Below are 22,703 nucleotides of genomic sequence, written 5' to 3'. Positions count from 1 at the left end.
GAATAGTTTGATTTATTAGCTGTTGAACAGTGAACAGTCGAGTACGAGTAAATAACTCGATCCGTGCCCATGGACCATGGCAAATAGGCTACCAATAATAGCCTGCCGCTGGTGCCGATTGTTTGATTGAATAGCACTTCATTAAGAGTTTGCAACTTTGCACAGTCCCAAAGTAGCCTACACAGCTGCCAGGATTAAATATTGCCAATGCAGAATTGCCGATCAAAGCATCAATGCTGGCAACACCGTGTCTCTTACCTGCACGTCGTTCAGTCCCAGAACGCATCTGGGCAGCCCGGACAGGAAGGCCAGGACGTTGACCTGTGTGACGACCAGCTGCTCCAGCACCCTCCCGTCTCCCTCCGACACCCTGCCGAAGAACTCGTCCCTCACCTCCACCTGTTATGAGACACACGGGTGGAGTAGTGTTATTATACCATTTTGGGGCGGGAACCCCATTTGGTGTTTTAAAGCATTATGTTATACTTTAGCTATTGAAAAATAGCAGATCTACAAGCTCATGGCGGGCTTGTAGGTCTGCTATTTTTGAAAAATCGTGACAATGTGCCTTAAAATATATATTATTACAGAGTGAACATTTGAACTCAAATCTTTGCTTCTGGGGAGGTCCCCGGAACAATATATTTTCAGATGGGGCGGAGGCATATTACATAAAAATGTTGGGGTCCTTGACATGAAATATTGAGCACCACTTACAGAAACATGAGCTTTTTCAGAAAACTGTCGGGATTTTGAAGACATTTTTTTAATTTCGACGTCAGGCCTAAATGGGCTAAAGAACTCACCTCCACCTGAGACACACGGTTGGAGTAGTGTCATTAAACCACTAAGACCTGCTGGAATGCATGTGTCGCTTTAGCTTTCAACAACTTTCAACCATTATTTTAAACTCCATAGCCTAGCTGTTGAAAAAGAGTGCCGTGCTACAAGCTTGTAGATCTGCTATTTTTTTTAATCGTGAAAATGGGGTGCATATATTTGAATGTAGGCTATATTCTTTCACAGCAAATTTTTGTATTCAAATTAACTAGTGGGTGTGGCCACATAAAAACATAATTTTAACTCTTTCTGTACACATTTAAAAAAAAATCTTCCTCCTAGTATAATAATATAGTTAGGGATGTTGCTTGTTAATATTTCATAACGAGCACCTTATCGATCAGGCTTATCGAGCCGGGTTCTTATCGAGCATGTTCTATTATTTTGTGAAAGTCGGGACACAATAAATTCTGAACAGAACCAGTATATTTTACTAGGGCCAAATACAGTAATTAAAACAGACAGAAGACATTTTACCAATAAAAAAATATTAAAGAAACTGTTAACTGGTGTACCATCACTTTAAATGAGATATTTTGGACAGCACTGATTGGCAGGTATCAATACACTTTTAGACCGACATGTTTGTACCAGCATGGATGATTACATTTTTTTCTTGATCGCCTCTTGACTTGATTGTTCAAACATGACGTCATGGGCCGCTATGCTCGATGACAGGCTTGCTAAGCCCAAATCTTATTGATAACAGGTACTCAATAAGCTTGTTATCGAGTTTTTTCGGGTATCGGTTATCGAGCTCCATCCCTAATCATAGTACGTGTGATGATCATGATTTAGGGGGAAAAAAAATCACAGCACTCTAATCAACAAACTATACTATTAAAAAAGAAACTCAAACATTGGCCAAATTGTCAATTAATATAAGAACCGCCCACTATACCTGCACTTCCTCCTCTGCAGAGGCCACGCCCCCCAGCGGGGGGGTGGTGGGCGGCGACCAGTCTCCGGGGGGCGGGGCCACATGTCGTAGCAGCTCCGTCAGCGCGTGGCGGAAGCTCAGGTAGTCCGCGTAGCTGGGCGTGGCCAGCTTCACCAGCTGCTCCCGGATTGGCTGGCGTGTGACGGGCGACTTGGGCTGGATGCCCCGCCTCCTCTCGCGGTATTGGACCAGCTCCACACTGACGGAGTGGACCCGGCCCGCCTCCTCGTAGCTCTGGAGGCGGTGCTCCGACACCTGGTGGAAATTAGCCTTGTAGCGTTAGCATAACTGAGGAGTTAGCCTCGTAGCGTTAGCATGACTGAGGAGTTACTGATTTCACCCCTCTACTATGTCTGGCAGACATATTAGCCAAGGGCTGATTTTACGTCAGGCAGCTGAGGGCTGCTTTCACCCCTCTACTATGTCTGGCAGACATAGCTGAGGGCTGATTTCACCCCTCTACTATGTCTGGCAGACATAGCCAAGGGCTGATTTCACCCCTCTACTATGTCTGGCAGACATAGCTGAGGGCTAATTTCACCCGCGTGCATTATGGAGACTGACCTGGTGACTGGGGTCCAGCCGAAGGGTTCTGAAGGGTTTGTCCAGCCCCTGTTCGTAGAAGAGAAGGATTTCCCCCCTGTCACCAGTGTCCCCTCGGTCCCCTCTGTCTCCTCCGTCGGACAGGCGGACGTAGATGGGTCCCCAGTGGCGAGAGGACATGATGTTCTTCTTCTCTGGGATGCGCAGCAGCATGGACCAGCCCTCCTGACGGGAGGAGACATAATTATTAGTTATAGTTTAGTCATAATTACATTAAGTAAGGGATAATGAATGGCTAGGTGTTCCTTGTTGTTAAATAGATCACAGTGATTAAGCACCGATGCGGAGCACCCAGATCAAATAGGGTTATTTTGGGGGGTCCTCACCCAGATCAAATAGGGTTATTTTGGGGGGTCCTCACCCAGATCAAATAGGGTTATTTTGGGGGGTCCTCACCCAGATCAAATAGGGTTATTTTGGGGGGTCCTCACCCAGATCAAATAGGGTTATTTTGGGGGGGTCCTCACCCAGATCAAATAGGATAATTTTGGGGGGTCCTCACACAGATCAAATAGGGTTATTTTGGGGGGTCCTCACCCAGATCAAATAGGGTTATTTTGGGGGGTTCCCAGTACCAGATCAAATAGGGTTATTTTGGGGGGTCCTCACCCAGATCAAATAGGGTTATTTTGGGGGGTTCCCAACCAGATCAAATAGGATTATTTTGGGGAGGTTGCGGCCTGAAAAGACATTTAATTTGAACGAAATAATATTTTGGGGGATATAGCTGGGGACAACATGAAACCCTTCAAGGACCACTGGTGGTCCCCGGACCACGGGTTGAGAACCACTGGTCTAGAGGCTCCCTGGTCAACAGTGTGCCCCACCCACCCGAGGCTTCATGTGCTCTGGTTGGTAGAGGTTCTCCGGGACCTCGGTGCCGTCCTCCAATCCCTGCTCTTCCTCCGACCACGGGTCGTCTGGGAGGGCGGGGCTTCCTGGTTGGTCCGGATCGGCGATGCGTAGGCCCCTCAACTGGTCGAGGACCAGCGTGCTACATGTCCTGTCTGTCCCCTCTAACGTCTCCCCTAATGTCCCCCCTAACGTCGCCCCCAGTGTCCCCCCTAATGCCCCCCCGGTTCCATCACCGTTCGAGTGCTGATGGGGGTCTGAAAAGAATCAGAGTCAGAATCACATGATTGTTCCACCTCCTTGTAAAATGTTGTTTTAGCTCCATCTTTTTAGGGTATTTCCATTTGAGAAACGGAAGAAGAAGAGGAGGGGCGCTTTACCAACCCTTTCATCTTACATCATCGCGATAACTTAACATAACATTATATGCCAATTTGCTCAGTGACAGACAAAACAAACATTAAACTCTGTCCATTGTTAATCAAACGTTAAACCTGTATATAGGAGGGGCTAGAGCTTTATCTATAATATCTACAGTACATATTCTTTGAGACACATTAATGGGGTGAAAACAACACAGCTTAACATTGGAATGGCATTATGGAACGTACACGTTGTTAAATTGTATGTGCTTTTGAGGGGCGCGCCAGGGGCCCGTTCCACGAAACTTGGATTAGAGATTAAGCCGGGCTTTAACACATATCCTGGCTTAATATATCCTGGATCAGTGCTTAACCGGTTTCATGAAAGCTGGTTGATCTTGCCAGATTAACCAGTTAACCTGGATATGTTGAGGCTTGATTCGGTTTCATGAAAGTGATGCTACATTAGTTACCATGGAAACTTATGCTTTGGACTTAACCTAATCCTGATGTCTTTACTGTTCATTAAGCAGTCAAACTGATCACAAACCAATGATGTTTTCCAGATTTATTCAATTATTATGGGTTTATGTTGCCTTATTTGTATCGGTCTGCATTAAAGGACTAATTTAAGCACTATATAAAATCAAATAACCAATATATGTAGGCTGCACAACATCATGACAGCTTGTGAGCTTGTAGATCAGCTGCTTTTGGTGAATGTTCCCCATGAATAGGTTTGCTGTCGTGCAAGTGCACGGTTAAGAATAATAATTATATTATATAATTTTTTATTTATTTTTTAAAAGTGAAAACCACTAAATATTACCATTGTAATGTTTCACCCACTACTAGTCCTACATACTTACACCTAGAAACCCCATTCAAACCTATTTAGGTTCATCCTACGGTGGACATGTGTGCCTGAAAAGGAATCTTTGAAATGTTTCATAGTTTTAGAAATATAGTGCTTTCAAATTTGAGACATTTATAGGCAGATAGTGGCACTTCAAAAAATCACTTTCTATGCCTAAGCCATAGAAAGCATAGGTGGACCCCAGGCTAGGGACAAGATGACGTAAATTTTCCCTTCATTGTCAATGGTGTTTTTAAAACAAACATTGAACTAAAACATTAAACCTGTATATAAGAGGGGCTAGCGCCCCTCAAAAATAAGTGCATGGCAGCCTCCTGACCTTGTGACTCTTCATCCGTCGACGACTCAAAGAACCCAAAGGTACCGGGACCGCCTCCCTGTGGAGCTCCGTAAGGACCGCCTCCTCCCTGTGGAGCTCCGTAAGGACTGCCTCCTCCTCCCTGTGGAGCTCCGTAAGGACCGCCTCCTCCCTGTGGAGCTCCGTAAGGACCGCCTCCTCCTCCCTGTGGAGCTCCGTAAGGACCGCCTCCTCCTCCCTGTGGAGCTCCGTAAGGACCGCCTCCTCCTCCCTGTGGAGCTCCGTAAGGACCGCCTCCTCCCTGTGGAGCTCCATAAGGACCGCCTCCTCCCTGTGGAGCTCCGTAAGGACCGCCTCCTCCTCCCTGTGGAGCTCCGTAAGGACCGCCTCCTCCCTGTGGAGCTCCGTAAGGACCGCCTCCTCCCTGTGGAGCTCCATAAGGACCGCCTCCTCCCTGCGGAGCTCCATAAGGACCGCCTCCTCCCTGTGGAGCTCCATAAGGACCGCCTCCTCCCTGTGGAGCTCCATAAGCACCGCCTCCTCCCTGTGTAGCTCCTCCTCCCTGTGGAGCTCCGTTGCTCTGCCGCGGCGCCGGCCGCCACTTCGTGTCTTCCCGCGGCAGCTCTTCAAAATAAGAGCTGAAGGGGTTTATGGCCGAGGAGGGCTTGATGTCGCTGAACTCTGCGTCCAAGAAGGGATTCTTCTTGGTGTACGCTGGGGGCCCCCCTTTGGGCCCAGGGGGTCCCCCGCTGCTGGGCCCAGGCGTTCCGCTGGTGGTCCCATGGGTTCCGCTGGTTAGGGCTGTCACGATTAAAAATTGAAGTTGATTAATAGTCACAGAAATGATTTACTTTACTTCTTACTTTATTTGTTTATTTAGACGGGACAGAGCATATTAATGAACAGTACATTAAAAATGCAGCGTAAATACACCGGATTTAGCAGAGATGCTATAAACAAAACTGACATCACAAGACATCTTAGAGAAAATAAGAAAATATTAAAACTATTGCTAGGGCCAACTCTATTGTGGACTGACAGTCATACGTGAGCTATGCTCAGTGCTTGCTGACTGGATGAAGTCAGCAGGCAGTTGTTGACGTTGTTTTTTTTTCTCCGTGGAGTATGATGAAGCTGTAGTATTAATGAGTACAAGTAGATGATTTGATTATAGATAAGTGAGCGATGATATTAAAATGGACTGATCTGTGATTGCGCCGTACTGCGCAAAATGTCGCAGTACGGCCGGTGGCCACTGGCCTATTATGCCTATGAATTCATATCATGCCTGTTGGTGAAACATATACATCCAAAAATATGGAATATGTCCAAAAGTAATGGGAAATGTCAACATTTTTGTGCGTGGTTTTGACATGATGACGTCATAGGGCCGGTGACCATCACAGATGCCAGGGCTGATTTTTTTTAGCCAGTCCGTGCCTGAGGAGGAGCTACATTATTTAGACATGTATAGATAAAACAGGCACTCTTGAACTTTCTGAAGTTTTCAAAATTCAAAAGATTATATTTTTCCAAAATGGCACAGTGATGATACGAGTTGGTTTTTTTTGTCAAATACCTTAATGGCTCTTTTGAAAAGTTGTTCTATAGGTTTGATGACTGTTGTCCCAGCAAACGAACAGTTTGTGAAACAGTATTCTATGTGCGATAAGATCATACAATGAAGGTATGTCTTTGCAGCTTCTGTTGTTAAATATGGTCGAATTTGATGAAAGTTTTTCAAATTGAAGTTAATTGTACATTGTAATTTTTTTTTGTTTCTTAAAAGTCAGGTTTGAGTCCAAAATGACTCCAAGATACTTGAAGTGAGAAACTAGTTCCAATTCCATTCCCTGTGAGAACACATTTGACCGTTCGATCTTCACTGGTCTCTTACTGAACAGCATGCAGACTGTTTTTGAGTAGTGCAACCACTCCAAGGAACAGCAATGTCCGTGTTCACCTATGTGTTGGTTCACCTATGTCTGTGTCCGCCTATGTGACGTTAATGAGCACCAGTATGACTATTAGTACCAGTCACAAAGCTATTTCTGCTATACATTTTTTTTAATGTATGGACATTTTTCTACGTGGAAAACGATTGATGATTATGCAAATTATGATTATCTCAAATAATTGCGATTAGGCGATTCTTATGTAATAATTGTGACAGGAGGCCTACCGCTGGTCCCAGGGTCCTGCGGGGTCAGGTCCACTAGGGGCCGCTCAGCACCAACACCGTGGCTTTTGTTATGTTTCCAGGCGGCGGGAGGAGGACGAATCAGGTTGCTGCTTTTTGCGTCCTGTTGCTGGAGGAGTGGCTGGCCGTCCAATCGGATGTGAGAGGGGGCCGGAGTCCGCCCGGGCCGTGGGACGGAGCGCGCACTGACCTTCCGGACGTCATTGTCGTCGTCAAAGGTCACCCAGGTGCTCCTGGAGGATTCCGATTGGCTGCCGGACGTCCTGGAGGCATCCGATTGGTTGCTGGACGTCCAACTGACGGCGTCCATCATATTGTCCCCGCCCTCATCCTCTGTGAACACAGACGAGTCTGGAAGACAAGAGAAAATTAAAAACTATATATATTTTATTATAATTATGATATACTATTCAAAATTATTGGAAAGAGACAGAACCAATGAAGTTGTATCTACAAGGAAGTATTCGGAAAAAAGCTGTCAAGATAGCAAATGACATCCTCTCATCCACTCTGCAGGGAGTTCCAACTACTTCCCTAAAGCTAGCCGTAACATCTTTAAAGAATCGTTCATTCCTAATGCCATTAAGGCACTAAATGATACCATGTCTTGTTAGATTTGTTTTAAATGTATTTGTCACTGTTGTCCTGCTTTTGGCCATGAAGAAGATTGTGTTTAAGTGTCCGCCTCCTCCACATTGTGGAAATTTCCACAATTTGGACAATAAATCAATAATCAATAAACTAATTAACATAGGCTACTATATTCAATAAATACCCAGTTAGTTATGCGGTCTTATATATTTATTTCTTCCACAGAATCAAATGTTTTATGGAAGCGATCCACCCGGAGCCTGGGTGACTTGATTCTAGACTTACAATAATTGATAGAAATATTTTTGTTGAAATGTCTATTGGAAAAACTGATTGGTGTCTGGATCGATGGAACCAGAGAATGTCCGCCACTGCTATGCCCTACACATGAGGCTTCTTAACCCATGTATGCCTGAGAACTGATTATTCAGTCTTCTAACACTAGCATGACTGAAGAAAAAAGTAGCATGTGCTTAAATTCATACTTGTTGAAAAATTGTTGAAAAATTTCAGATGTCAAACATTTCTGAGATGATGGATCCTTCTGAACGCTTCATGGGCAAAGATAATCAAAAAATCAAAAAAAGAAATGACCTCTCAGACATGCTAGTGCTAAATCATGTTTCCATGTCAGTGGTTCTCAACCTATTTCATGTCAAGAACCCCCAGGCCAGAATTATATGTATTTGGCCCCCGGACCCCATGAATCTCAAAATATGTTGTTCCAGGGACCCCCCACAAGCAAAGATTTGAGTTAATAGCGTTCACTGGGAAATAATGTATATTCAAAGACACATTTTCACATTTTTTCAAAAATATAAAAAGAAAAATCAACAGCTAGTTTAAAATAATGGTTAAAAGTGGATAAAACCTAATGCAACCAAAATGGGTTAAGACTCGGTGTGGCAGGATGGAAATCAAAGGTTTCAGAGAAGAGAGGCCACTTCCTTGACAAACATTACACACTCCCTGTTCCGCGCGCACACACACACACACACACACACACACACACACACACACACACACACACACACACACACACACACACACACACACACACACACACACACACACACACACACACACACACACACACACACACACACACACACACACACACACACACACACACACACACACACACACACACACACACACACACACACACACCCCGACATTAAAGTCACATCAGTCAGTTAACCCTGCAGTGTCCAGGTGGTACTGTTATCATACTGTCAGAAGTCAACACTTAAAATCAATTCCATTCAGTTTTAGTCATATTTTAGTCCCCTGAAATGTTTCAGTTTCAGTCATATTTTAGTCACCTGGAATGTTTCAGTTTTAGTCATATTTCATTCCCCTGAAATGTTTCAGTTTCAGTCATATTTTAGTCCCCTGAAATGTTTCAGTTTCAGTCATATTTTAGTCACCTGGAATGTTTCAGTTTTAGTCATATTTCATTCCCCTGAAATGTTTCAGTTTCAGTCATATTTTAGTCCCCTGAACTTGGCTATACAATCGTATGATAGACTGAAACTGAAACATCAGTTTCAGTCTATCATACGATTGTATAGCCAATTAAATCTACAGTTGATTAAGTCGACTAAAGTTCATGTCGGCAGGCCTTGATGGCGTCTTAATGCCTGATTTATAATTGGCCGTGTGCCAAAAATGGCTGATCTACAAGCTCACAAAGTTCGTAAGATCGGCTATTTACGGTGAGTGACACCCACACACAACCAAACATAAAATGACTTGTCTTTTAGTTCTACTGGATCTCTTCTCCACCAGTCCCTCCCCGACATTATAGTCTAGTTTTTATCTGTTGACCAAAATTGTCAACATATTTAGTCATAGTTTTAGTCACCATAGCCTAGTTTGTACTTTGTTTTTGTCAGTGAAAAACTGTATAGTCGACCGTCATGTTTCGTCATAGTTTTATGGTCGACAAAAGTAACATTGCAAGTCGACCACATTGCTTTGAGAAGTCGTTACACGGTTAAATAACTGATAAATATGAAGAAATAACTGATACATATTAAAGTATTAAAAGTAGGACAAACTCACCAGTGCCGTGTTGTGATGCCGTCAGGTTGAGGTGTGTACCACACACACACACACACACACACACACACACACACTCTAGCCAGGGCTCGGCCACAAACCCGCCTGATTGGATGAGCAGGGCAAGAGTGGGCCGGCTGTCAGCCAATAGCGCGGCTCGGCAGACAGTCTGCATAGCAGAGGCTTGTGTGAGCTTGTAGAGGCCATACCACCACTCCCCCCCCTCCCAAACCTCCCTCCACACACACACACACACACACACACACACACACACACACACACACACACACACACACACACACACACAGTCTCTGTTTTGTCTACTCTGTGTTTTGCTTCAACTTAAGGTGCACTAATCCCCCCCTATCCACACACACACACACACAAGCTGTCCTACTCTAGCACCCCCACAGGCCACAATGTGAACTGTGTCCACTGTGCGTAGGTACTGGGAAACTGTTGGCCCGGGTGGCCACATGCGGCCCCACTTTCACTTAAAGGAGCATTCAGTGATTTGTGTGATTTGGAAAAAAAACCCGGTCCGCCCCGGTAACAAGATGTGCACATGCACGCACTACAATGGGGGGGGGGACACACAACAGGCCAACAGCACACACACACCAAGGCTCGCCCCCGCTCGATCATGATTGGAGGAAGGCCTCTCTCTATCCTGATTGGATGAAGGCTGGGCCACCTAGCCAAAAACTAAACCTAAGGTTTTTTGACCCTCAGGGGTTAACTGGGGACAGGGAGGAACTCCTCATGTGGTCAGCACACTATAGTATAGTAGGGAGAATTATCACAACAAAACAAAAAAAGAAGTGATATTTGTGAAATCACTGACCCCCCACTGCCCGCGGACCCCCCATTTGAAAATATATGCAAGGGACCTAGCAGAGATTCTCAACCCGTTTAATTTCAAGGACCCCCCAGTTTGATATGCATTAGGCTACGGAACCACGTTAAATGGCATTTCTATCCCTGGGATATTGTTATTTTTTTACTCTCAGAGTGTACAAATGGAAGCAATTGGTTCCAGTTGTACACTCTCAGAGTTACAGACCCATAAGGGTCCATTTGGTTCCTAACTATCATTTAGCCGGGGACCCCCTGGAACTCCCTCAAGGACCCCTGGGGGTCCCTGGATTCCACTTTGGGAACCACTGCCCTAATGAAGACATACAGTACGTCAGACTTCGGTGCGCTATACATGCCGACGCTTGTCGTTGTCATGCACTCGTGAATGTTGCACACAACTCACTGGGCGTGTGCGGGGGGTGTGCCGAGTCCTCATTGGTCAGTTCCTCCGCGTCGAGGGAGGGCAGGTCGCCGGTCGACGCCCCCATGCTCACTGAGCTGCGCTCCGATTGGCTGACCGAGCTGCGCTCCGATTGGCTGACAGAGCCGTGCTCCGATTGGGTGTAGTTCCAGCTGCCGTCTGAAGGCGGCGCAGCGCTCCAGAAACTGGCCGTGGAGTAAACGCTGTGTCTGCTTCCTGTTACACACACACACAGTCACACACACACACACACACACACACACACACACAAAGCACTTGATATAATGTGTTGTATACATTTAAAGTGGTAGTGAAACGTTTGTCACACTTCTAGACTGTGGTCCGTGGTCATCATAACCATAACGGGTGTAACGATAATGTGTAACTGCATCGAAAAATCTATTTTAATTTCAAGAGTCGAAGAAAAAAAAAAGCGGGTCTTTAATTACATCAGAGAATCACTGTGTTTACTTTATTTATATGCAAATTCATACATTATCCCTTGCCTTAAAAAAGGCACTATCCAAAAGTTTCACGCAGATTTGATTTCTTTGCTAAATAGTTACTGTATCGATTTCTAAATAAATGAATCGCATCGTCATAATGAACCGTATCGTCAACCATGTATCGTGATACGTATCGTTTCGCTGTTAAAATGTATCGTTAAACCGCTAACAATCGATGCCAAAACTAATTTCCTTGTGTGTAGTTATATCACTCACCTGTTTGATCCCCATAGCTGCAAGTTCCTCCACACTCTTGAGCGGCAGGATGGTTGTCCATGCTACTTCCTGCATCCGACCATAAAACAATAAACAAACATTTAATAATGGGGACACGGTGGCACAGTCGGCAGTGCCGACGCCTCACAGCTAGAAGGTCCTGGGTTCGATTCCCGCTGGGGACACTGTGGGCGCTGGGGGCGTGTCCTCTCCTCCGCGTCATCAGTGCCCATACCCGAGGCGGGGTTGGCGAAACCCTTTCTGAGTGGAGTTTGCACATTCTCCCCGTGTCCCCTACGAGGATAGGTACCCTCACATGTTCTCCCCGTGTCCCCTAGGGTAGGTACCCTCACAAAAAACATGCAGTAATCCTGGTCTCTAAACTAGCTCCACTTCCGGCCGGGGAAACTCCCCCCCTGTCAGGTGAAAAGAAGCAGCTTGGACTCCTCATGCTTAGAAGGAACCATGAGGTCAGTCCACTGCTCTACCCAGGTTGGCAGAGGAAGTGTAGTGCCCAGGACTACATTGGATAATTGACACTGGGTGAAAACATGGGTTGCAAAAATGTGGGATGAAAATGTAAGAAAAAGAAACATCTAATAATGATCATCATCACCACTATACGTATAGTATGTACGTACGTGCGTGCTTGCGTACGTATGGATGGTATGAACGTATGTACGTACGTACGTACGTAAAAAGCGTCATTGTTGAGGTGTCATTGAGCCATTTTTCAAACCGTTTACATTTAATTGTACCTGTTTGGCTCTCAGTGTCGCCCCCCGAAGGCTCCTCTGTGAACTCCACCCAGCCCACTCTGCCACGGCCGACACAAGCGGCGGCGGCCATGTTGTTTGATGTTTAACACGTTTCCAAGACGATCATCATCTCTGTGCGTCTGTGGACGAGACGAAACAAGACCCAACGCGTTCACTTCACAGCTCCAGGAGTTGAGATAGACAGCAACATTTAGTTTTAGTTATAGTTATCTTTTGATTTTGAATAAACTGTCATTTTTGTTTCAGTCACCTGAAATGATTACCTGTTTTAGTGTTAGTCTAGTTTTAGTCGACAAATTATCGTACAATTTTAGTCGATTAAATCTACAGTTGATTTTGTCGACGAAAATTGCATTTTGGTGGGCCTTGATTAATGCCTGATTTTCCATTGGTTGCATGCTGAAAATAGATCTACAAGGTTGCAGTGCAACCCTTTGTGAGCTTGTAGATCTCCTATTTTCACTGAGCGCAACCAAACATACATTTTAGCTCTTAATCCAGAGCGATTCACAGTAAACAAGAACAAAACATGTTAACACATCAAATACATAAATAAAATAAAATGATATATTCTCCACTAGTCCCAACCTGACACTTTAGTGTAGTTTGTATTTGTTGGCGAAATTGTCAGTATATTTAGTCCTAGTATATTTAGCTCACAGATTACTATGAAAACCTGCAAAACCTGTCCGTCCGTCAGTCACGCCTCCATATATGGTTGTCACTGTCAGTCTGTCACGCCTCGTGACACAGTCCATATATGAACACATGGCCATATATGAAAATCTCTCACTGTCCTCATCAAACCCTGGATAGCCATACATGGAGAAGACTGGATCATCACCTATAGATCTTCATACATGGAGCCGACTCTCGATCAATGCTATACAGTAAGAAAACTCTTCTAGAAAATCATTGTATGACATTCAAACTCTGTTCTGAGACGAGCTGACACCAGCCCTTTAGCCATGAGGTCAGCTTCTACTGACCCTGCATGTTAACTTCCTCCTAGAAACCCAAATGCTCATTTTGTATACCTGCACGGAAACGTTAGACAAGACAGAGGGAGAGAGACGAGAGACAGAGAGAGAGAGAGAGAGAGAGAGAGAGAGAGAGAGAGAGAGGGGGGGGGGACAGGATATGTACATTCTGCAATGCTCTGATAAACAACAGAGTGATGCTGACATCTCATGTGCTCGCACGCACACACACACGCACACACCCCTCTTCAGCCTGTCTGTCTCTTAACAACTAAGTTGTTAAGTTGTACTTATTTCGATGGAAATAAGCGAATTAGCACAAAAAAAAACCCCATTGAGGGCTTCTATTATGGAATTCTCCTTTAAGACCCATTTTAACCCTCAATGGCTTCCTTTCTGAAAAATAACGCAATTGTAAAAAGATTTACATTATCAAATATTGCTATTTAAAATAAGAAGCAGACAGGGAGCTGGTGCCACTTGGACCCGGACGTAACGTAGCACTACAAAATGACGTAAGGACTTAAATACCGAATGGAGATACAGACAAAGGAGGCGTCTGTCAGTCTACCTTTCTATGTCTATGATCTTATTGGCTTACAGGATTAAAGGTTGCTCAGACGGAAGCTGCCATCTGTAACACCCTTGAGCAACACCTGTCACCTGTTAGAAGTCAACCTGCAACCAGAGGAACTTAAAAGTATAGAGCCCGGCCGATGTAAGATTATTGTATTATGATGCCGATATATGTTGGAAAATCCTAGACCGCCGAATGCTGATTTTTGTTTTTGGGACACTGCCACCCTTAGATGTTCTGACATTCCGTTATGTTGATCTGACCTTATCAAACATTGTATACACTCAAGACATCCTCCTTATATGGCCAGTACAGAATTCATTCCATATGTTGATCTGACACCCCCATTTGGCTGGCCATGCCAAAGCGCCAGCGCTCGCCCAGCAGTCTGCTGTCACCCAGGCGGATATGTTGATCTGACACCCTCATTCGAATTAAAGCACTTTTGTAGCACTTTGGTAGACCTTAGGCCTGTACTCAACAATGCACCAAATAGCATTCAAGTCATCTGCAGTAGGCCTACACTAACAAAATGAATGCTATCCTCTAAAACAGGGGTGGGCAACTTTAATTTGTAGATGGAGAGGGCCACTATAGTTCCACACTCATGCCAGAAGGCATATTGCATATTCTGTCGTAGCAAAAATAGCAGATCCACAACCTCCAATGTCTCACCGCTACGCGTTTTGAGCTTGTCGATCAGGGGTGGGCAACTTTGAAGATGGACTATAGTTCAGAGAGAGAGAGAGTTAGTTTGATTTTTAGAGAGCGAGATTGAGAAAGAGAGAGAGGGGAGACATGTTCTACATGAGCTCCTAGATTTGTACTTATTTTGTCATTTTGAATTGAGAAGAATTAAGTAAAAGTTAGAATAATGTAAAGACAAGCTCAACAGAAAGAGAGAAAGAAAAAAAAAAAAAAAAAAAAAGTGATGCTAGCAGCTGCAGTTGGACCAAAAACGGACCTTGAAGCTAACACTGGATGCTAGCAGCTAACTGTGGACATTGAAGGCTAAAAGTGTATGCTAACAACTAACTGTGGACTTTGGAAGATAACAGTGGATGCTACCAGCTAACTGTGGACTTTGAGGGCCAACAGTGGATGCCAACAGCTAACTGTGGACCCAGAAGCAGCTAAGTGTGACAATTGGAAGCTAACAAGGAGTGCTAACAATAACAGTTGAAACTATATGAAGCTAACTGTGGACTTTGGAAGCTAATAGTTGCAGCTGAAATAATTTTAAGATAAGAGTGACAGCTAACAGTGGGTGCTAACAGTAGCAGTTGGAAAGCAGGGACTTTGTTTCACATGCTTTTCATCTAAATTATATTCACTCTACGACTACCACTGTCCAGAGCAGAACATGAGTGATATAATTAACATACACTACCCACCAGAAATAAAAAATGACACAGAGAGAAGCACGTTCAAACTGGAGCTTCTTAAGAGGCAACCAGAAAGCCTCTTTGCTGATCTTTTTAAAAATGGAGACATTTGTAATCTCATCTTCTATACTGACAGACCTGAAAGCTGGCACAGAGCCATTATCAACCAGCACCCCTCAGTGGCAAAAAGGTCAACAAGGAATGCTGGCAATTAAAGATCAGGGACCCAGAAGACTCTGACAGCATCATGACAACTGTCAATGTTTATAAAAGTGGTAAAGTCATGGTGCAGGGGCACTTCAAAACTTTCCAGAACAGTTTCCAGGCAATTAAATCTATGGTTGAGAGAGAAGACACCTCCCCTAGGGAACCCCAGCCATGTGCCAGTAACACAGACACCCCAACTGTCTCTAGCACACCAAATGAGGAGGAGCACACTGATGACACAGAGCAGACCCTGAGCCCTCCACATCAGACCTCCATCACAGAACTTAAGGAACACTTCACCCAGTTAGAAATAGAACTGGTGCAGCTCAAAGAAATGGTCCTGAATCAGAATCATAAAGATAAAGACTCAGCTGGACTCTTACAACGAGAGGAAATGGAACAAATGAGAAAAGAGCAAGAAAGTGTACATGCAACCTGGAAAAAACAATTAACGCAAAACAGAGAACAGCACAACAAAGATCTGTTCATTCTGAAAGAACAGCTACAAGAAGAGAAAGAGAGCCAGAGGAGAGAGCTCACTGCACTGTCAGAACAGGTGAAAGCGCTAAACCATGAGAGTGACAACCACAGAAGAGAAATAGCTGCTCTGAAAGACCATCTAGGAGAACTACAGCTGGAGAGAGAGAGCCATAAGGTTCAACTTGTTGCTCTGGCAGAAGAACTTAAGGAGAGGGACAGAATACTGGACGGTCTGAAGGAACGGATGACTTCTCTCACTGAGTCTGAGCCACACAGGACTGACCACAGTCCACACACAGCAGTGAGCACCCAGGACCAACAGCAGGATGATAACGTCTCTCTAGCAGAGGGAGAAGATTCCAGTAGCCACACACAGCCAAATGGGCCCATCAGACCAGATAACCTCTCTCTACCAGAGAGAGAAGAGTCCAGCAGCCACACACAGCCAGATGGGCCCACCAGACCAGACGTTCCCACTGCAAGGGTAGACATTGTGCTACTAATAGATTCAAATGGAAAATTCATCGATGAGAAAAGGCTTTTCCCCAGGCACAATGTGGTAAAGTTCCGGTGTCAAAACACAGAGGCAGCAATGGGTATGCTATCTGAGACTCGCATTGGATCCCCAAGCCATATCCTAATCCACACAGGTACGAATGACCTTAGAGCGCAACAGGAGAGAGTGGCCCTGTCTCTTAGAGCTGTCGCCGAGAAGGCATGTCACACCTTCCCTAACTCTAAGATAGTGATGTCCACCCTGCTACCAAGGAAGGATTTCCACCCACAGATGATACAGAAAGTGAATGTCAGCATCTCCAGAGACTGTGAAATGTGGCCAAATGTACACGTTGCCCACTACCCCTATATAACGGTAGACGATCTTTATGATCCGGTTCACCTCCACAAAGAAGCAGTTTCACCGTTTACCAAGACACTGAAAGATGTCACACTAAATCGACGATCGACAACCAACAGGAGGAGCAACATGGGAGTCTCGAACACTCAAACAACAGAGAGACCAGCCAACAGCATGCCGAGGAGAGCCTTCCAACCCAGGCCCAAGCAGCAGCACCTACAACCACCACCACAGCACAGACGTCAGGAAAACATCAGTCGTATGGATGAAAACCAGTCTGCACCCAGACCCAGGACCTCACCACCTCCAAGACATGTCGTACCACCACCTCCACAGCAGCAGCAGCAGCAGCAGCAGCCAGGCGGACTGTCCTATTCTGATGTGGTCCGAGGAGCAGCAGGACCCGCCCACAGCGAACTGAGAACCATCCAGGACATGCTGAGCACTTTATGCTCTCATCTAATGGGCCACACCCAGCGGCAGTGGTAATTAAGAAGGTAATGCTTGTTCATGAAGGAAAAAAAATGAAGGAAAAAAAAAAAAAGGAAAAAAATGAATATATATATATATAGGCTACATGCCAAGTTACATTGTAAATATGTCATGTTCTAAACTGTTACTTCTTTCTTCTCAACTTAAAATGACAATCTGTTACAGTGTCAATGATACAATCATTTAGCATATCAGTTTGGAATATTCAGGGTTTAAATTCTTATTTATTTGGTTTAAAAAGCAGAAATCTTGAATTCTTAGACAAGGTTACTGGTGTTGATATTGTTATTTTGCAGGAGACTTGGTGCAAAGGAGATGTCCCTACTGGGTGCCCTCCTAACTATAGAGAGATTATAGTCCCATCAACTAAACTAAATGGAGTCACCCAGGGCAGAGACTCTGGGGGGATGTTGATATGGTATAAGTCACAACTAGCTGACTCTATAGAAATAAAGAAGAAAGGGAAAAATCACATTTGGTTAAAAATACAAAAAGATATAATTTCCAGCGAGAAAAGCATTTTTCTATGCGCAATTTATAATCCCCCAATAGAGTCTCCATATTTCAGTGAGGAGATTTTCTCCATCATAGAAGAAGAGATCAGTCATTTCCAGGCCCAGGGATCTGTGCTGATCATGGGAGATCTAAATTCTAGGACTGGTGAGGAGGTAGACTTTACTAGTACTGAAGGTGACAATTACATCACTGGAGATAACCTTATTTTTCCTAAACTTACCAACAGGAATAATTATGATAAAACCACAAACAAGAGTGGAAAACAAGTGCTGCAGATTTGTAGAGCGTTGGGTCTGTACATTGTCAATGGAAGGCTGCGAGGGGATTCTTTTGGACGGTATACGTATTGTTCAAGACTTGGTAGCAGCACTGTTGACTATGCTATAACAGATTTAGACCTAAACTCTTTGACAGCCTTCACAGTAAAAGAACAATCACCTCTATCAGATCACTCCCAGATCACTTTATATCTAAAAAGGGCAGACACAGGTAATATATGTTCTCAGTCCTGTAATCTGTATAACATAAAGAGGAAATACAGATGGGCCCCAAACAGTCTGGAGCAGTACCAGAATGCTATGGTCAGTGAGTCAACACAGTCTCTTCTAGACTCCTTCTTGTCCCAGATTTACCCTCAGAATACTGAAGGTGTAGAGTGTTGTCTGGCACACATTAACCACATATTTGATCATTTGGCCTCATCCTCAAACTTAAAATGCAAAACAAAACAACACAAGAAAACAAACAGGGAAAGGTGGTTTGATTTAGACTGTAAATCCATTAGGAAGACACTAAGAAATATCTCCAACCAAAAACACAGGAATCCAGACAGTCAGGAACTCCGCCTTAGTTACTGTGACACTTTAAAGCAATATAAAAAAACACTGAGAACAAAAAAAGATCAATATTTACAAAACCAACTAGAATTAATTGAAGAGTCTCTGGGATCAAATAAATTCTGGGAAAACTGGAACTTATTTACCAAGAAACATAAAAATGAGCAATCCATTCAAAATGGTGATACATGGAAAACACATTTTGGGGATCTTTATAGAAAACCTACAAAGAATGAAGCCCAAGAGCAGATATCAGATAAATTGAAAACCTTTGAAAGAGCTATTAAGGACTATCAGACCCCACTGGATTTCACAATCACTGAATTAGAATTGGAAGACAAACTAAAGGTTCTGCAGAACAAAAAAGCATGTGGGCCTGATGGCATCTTAAACGAGATGATAAAAAATACCAATAGAAAATGTAAATTGGCCATTCTAAAGGTATTCAACTTGGTACTGAGTGTGGGTCATTTCCCTGAAAGCTGGAGTGAGGGGCTGATTACACCCATTTTCAAGAATGGAGACAAATTTGATCCAAACAACTACAGAGGTATCTGTGTAAGTAGTAACCTAGGGAAGTTATTTGGCAGCATTCTAAATTCAAGAATTATAGATTACCTCACAGAGCACAATGTCTTGTGCAAAAGTCAAATAGGATTCCTCCCAAATTATAGAACATCTGACCACATTTTCACCCTACACACACTAATAGATAAATACACAAATCAAAACAAAGGAACAATTCACGCATGCTTTGTCGATTTTCAGAAAGCTTTCGACTCAGTTTGGCATGAAGGTTTACTTTTTAAATTAATAGAAAGTGGAATAGGGGGAAAGTCCTATGATGTCATTAAATCAATATATGAAAACAATAAATTGGCTGTTAAAATTGGTGATAAACACACAGACTTCTTCCCGCAAGGGAGAGGGGTGAAGCAAGGATGTAACCTCAGCCCCACCCTCTTCAATATATATATTAATGAACTGGCACAGTTATTAGAACAATCAGCAGCACCTGGTCTCACCCTTACTGACACAGACATTAAATGTCTCTTTTATGCAGATGACCTAGTCATACTGTCCCCAACTAGAGAAGGTCTTCAGCAAAGCCTGAACATTCTTCATCAGTACTGTCAGACCTGGGCCCTGACAGTAAATATGAAGAAGACCAAAATTATGACCTTCCAAAAGCGATCACGGTTACAGAATAATCAACCAGTGTTCAAAATAGGTGGGACCCAAATAGAACGGACAAATACCTATACATACCTAGGTTTACAAATTACTTCCACTGGGAATTTCTGTTCAGCTGTGAAGGAACTCAAAGACAAGGCAAAAAGGGCTTTTTATGCCATCAAGCGTTCAATTCAAATCCAAATTCCAATTAGGACATGGCTCAAAATATTTAAATCAGTTATAGAATCAATTGCATTATATGGCAGTGAGGTATGGGGTCCCTTATTACAAAGTGATTGGGCAAAATGGGACAAAAATCCAGTTGAGATCCTGCATGCAGAGTTCTGCAAAACTATTATCAGGGTACAAAGAAAATGCCCAAACTCTGCATGCAGGGCTGAATTAGGCCAATATCCTTTACTTCTAAATATACAGAAAAGATCTATTAAATTCTGGAGCCATATTAAAAAGAGTGACCCTGCCTGTTACCATTATAAAGCCCTTGCCTGCCAAGAGTTGGACATCCAAAAGAGCCCCCTCAGTCAGCTGGTTCTGAAACTAGCTGACCTCTCACCATCTGACATCACAAACCCCAGACAGCCTCAGTGCAGCTACACTATCACTCAGAAGATTAGACCCAACCAAATTATAACTAAAGAAAAAGATAAATACATCACATATTGGAACGAACTCACACAATCACAACACAAACTAGAAACATATTTGGCTCTAAACAGACAGTATACTGTGGCAGATTACCTAACCACAGTAACTGACAAAAACCTGAGAAAGACTTTGACAATGTACAGACTGAGTGATCATAGTCTGGCAATAGAGAAGGGCAGACACAGACAGACCTGGCTGCCCAGAGAGGAGAGGCTGTGCTGTCACTGTGATGACGGAGCTATAGAGACAGAGTTACACTTTTTAACACAATGTAAAAACTACACAAATATTAGAGAGGAGTTCTTCCCAAAATTTGAAACAAATTTCCCAGAATTCAGAAGTATGACAGAAAGGGAAAGATTACCAGTCCTTCTGGGGGAACAGAAAGAATGTGCAGTTTTGGCTGCAAAATATGTCAATTCCTGTCACAAGAAAAGGGACAACCAGTAGGACACACATACAGTATGCCATGTTTTATTTTCTGCACCACCTGCTTTATTTTATATTATTTTAATTTATTTTTTCATGTCATTGATATTATGTTGTTATGTTGTTGTTTGTAATATCTGTGATTGTGCTTTGGCAACACTTGTAAAACGTCATGCCAATAAAGCCTATTGAATTGAATTGAATTGAATTGAATTGAGAGAGAGAGAGAGAGAGAGAGAGAGAGAGAGAGAGAGAGAGAGACAGAGAGAGAGACAGACAGGCAGGCAGAGAGACAGACAGGCAGACAGACCAGGGAACAGAGAGGTGGATTGTTCAGCACCCTGGGTCCTCTCCCAACACAGACTCTGTGCCAAAGTCTCTCTCTCACACACACACACACACTTACTTCCCACCATGCCGGACTAGCACTGACATATGGGTGTGTTTGTGTGCGAATTACATCACCCTCCCTCCATCCCTCCCTCTCCCTCTCTCTGAGAGTGACTGTACCCCCCACCCCACCAGAATGTAAACAAACAATACAGTAGTGCCGAGTCATCAGAATAATGTATCTACACATAACATTTTGTACAGTACAGTTTCTGCTGAGTCAGCGTGCGTGTGTGTGTAACTGTAAACTATAGGATCATAGAATGCAGAGAGACAGTGTAGCGTCTCAGTAAACTATAGGATCATAGAATGCAGAGAGACAGTGTAGCCTCTCAGTAAACTATAGGATTATAGAATGCACTCAATGCAGAGAGACAGTGTAGTGTCTGAGTAAACTATAGGATCATAGAATGCAGAGAGACAGTGTAGTGTCTCAGTAAACTATAGGATCATAGAATGCAGAGAGACAGTGTAGCGTCTCAGTAAACTATAGGATAATAGAATGCAGAGAGACAGTGTAGCGTCTCAGTAAACTATAGGATAATAGAATGCAGAGAGACAGTGTAGAGACAGTGTAGTGTCTCAGTAAACTATAGGATAATAGAATGCAGAGAGACAGTGTAGAGACAGTGTAGTGTCTCAGTAAACTATAGGATCATAGAATGCAGAGAGACAGTGTAATGTTCAGTAAACTATAATGATTATGTAACTAACAAAAAACAACATATAAAGATGAACAGCCTATGGCTACAGACCACTCCAGCAGTAGGACTACAGTATGTCCTGTTTATGTTTATGAGTGCCATAATGTAACCTTTACAACCAGTCTGTCTGAATAGACTCTATTCCCACATAGTTGATAAGAACATCAGCAGCAACTTGTTGTCAACCCTACAAAAGGACCAATCCCTGCTCACAATAGACATGCTAAACTTTAGTATATCCATCGTGAGCAGGGATTGGTCATTGGTCCTTTAGTAACTAAAAAGGACCAATCCCTGCGCACAATAGATATGCTAAATCAGGAGTTCTCAACATGGGGGTATTTGGTTTCAGTATTTATTCATGATGTATTTTCTCTATTACAAGTTACAACAAAGGTCATTATAGCTGTCAATTTGTATTGGCAAGGGGGCGCGAGACATACGGCCAAAGTGTTTCCGGGGGTCCCCAGCTGAAAACGTTGAGAAACCCCTGCTGTCAGTGCTAAATGACCGACAGAGACACAACTAAACTTAATAAACTGTAGGATAGTGTCTAAACCAGAGGTTCCCATACTTTCTCATGTCAAGGACCCCCACATTGA

General features: G+C 43.7%; 1 protein-coding gene across 3 annotated transcripts in view; it reads right to left on the bottom strand.

Moving 5' to 3' along the window:
* ston2 (stonin 2) overlaps nt 1-22,703 on the bottom strand; it is a 29,887-nt gene that overhangs the window by 5,505 nt on the left and 1,679 nt on the right. The window contains exons 2-11 of one of the 3 annotated variants that reach the window (XM_080785082.1): nt 12,387-12,526; nt 11,629-11,697; nt 10,889-11,122; nt 6,955-7,323; nt 5,064-5,573; nt 4,794-4,952; nt 3,215-3,492; nt 2,345-2,548; nt 1,742-2,035; nt 259-399 (exon numbers count right to left, since the gene is read on the bottom strand). In XM_080785082.1, coding sequence (XP_080641208.1) covers nt 259-399; nt 1,742-2,035; nt 2,345-2,548; nt 3,215-3,492; nt 4,794-4,952; nt 5,064-5,573; nt 6,955-7,323; nt 10,889-11,122; nt 11,629-11,697; nt 12,387-12,477 — 2,349 coding nt within the window. In that variant the 5' untranslated portion in view covers nt 12,478-12,526. Of the gene's footprint in view, nt 1-258; nt 400-1,741; nt 2,036-2,344; nt 2,549-3,214; nt 3,493-4,793; nt 4,953-5,063; nt 5,574-6,954; nt 7,349-9,630; nt 9,655-10,888; nt 11,123-11,628; nt 11,698-12,386; nt 12,527-22,703 lie in introns of those variants that run through there. The other 2 variants (XM_080785083.1, XM_080785084.1) reach the window with 2 other exon arrangements.

Source organism: Protomyctophum bolini (assembly GCF_963924005.1).
Source record: "Protomyctophum bolini genome assembly, chromosome: 16".
NCBI lineage: Eukaryota > Metazoa > Chordata > Actinopteri > Myctophiformes > Myctophidae > Protomyctophum > Protomyctophum bolini.
Note: the sequence above shows the minus strand (reverse complement) of the source record. Positions and strands in the feature narration are given on the sequence as shown.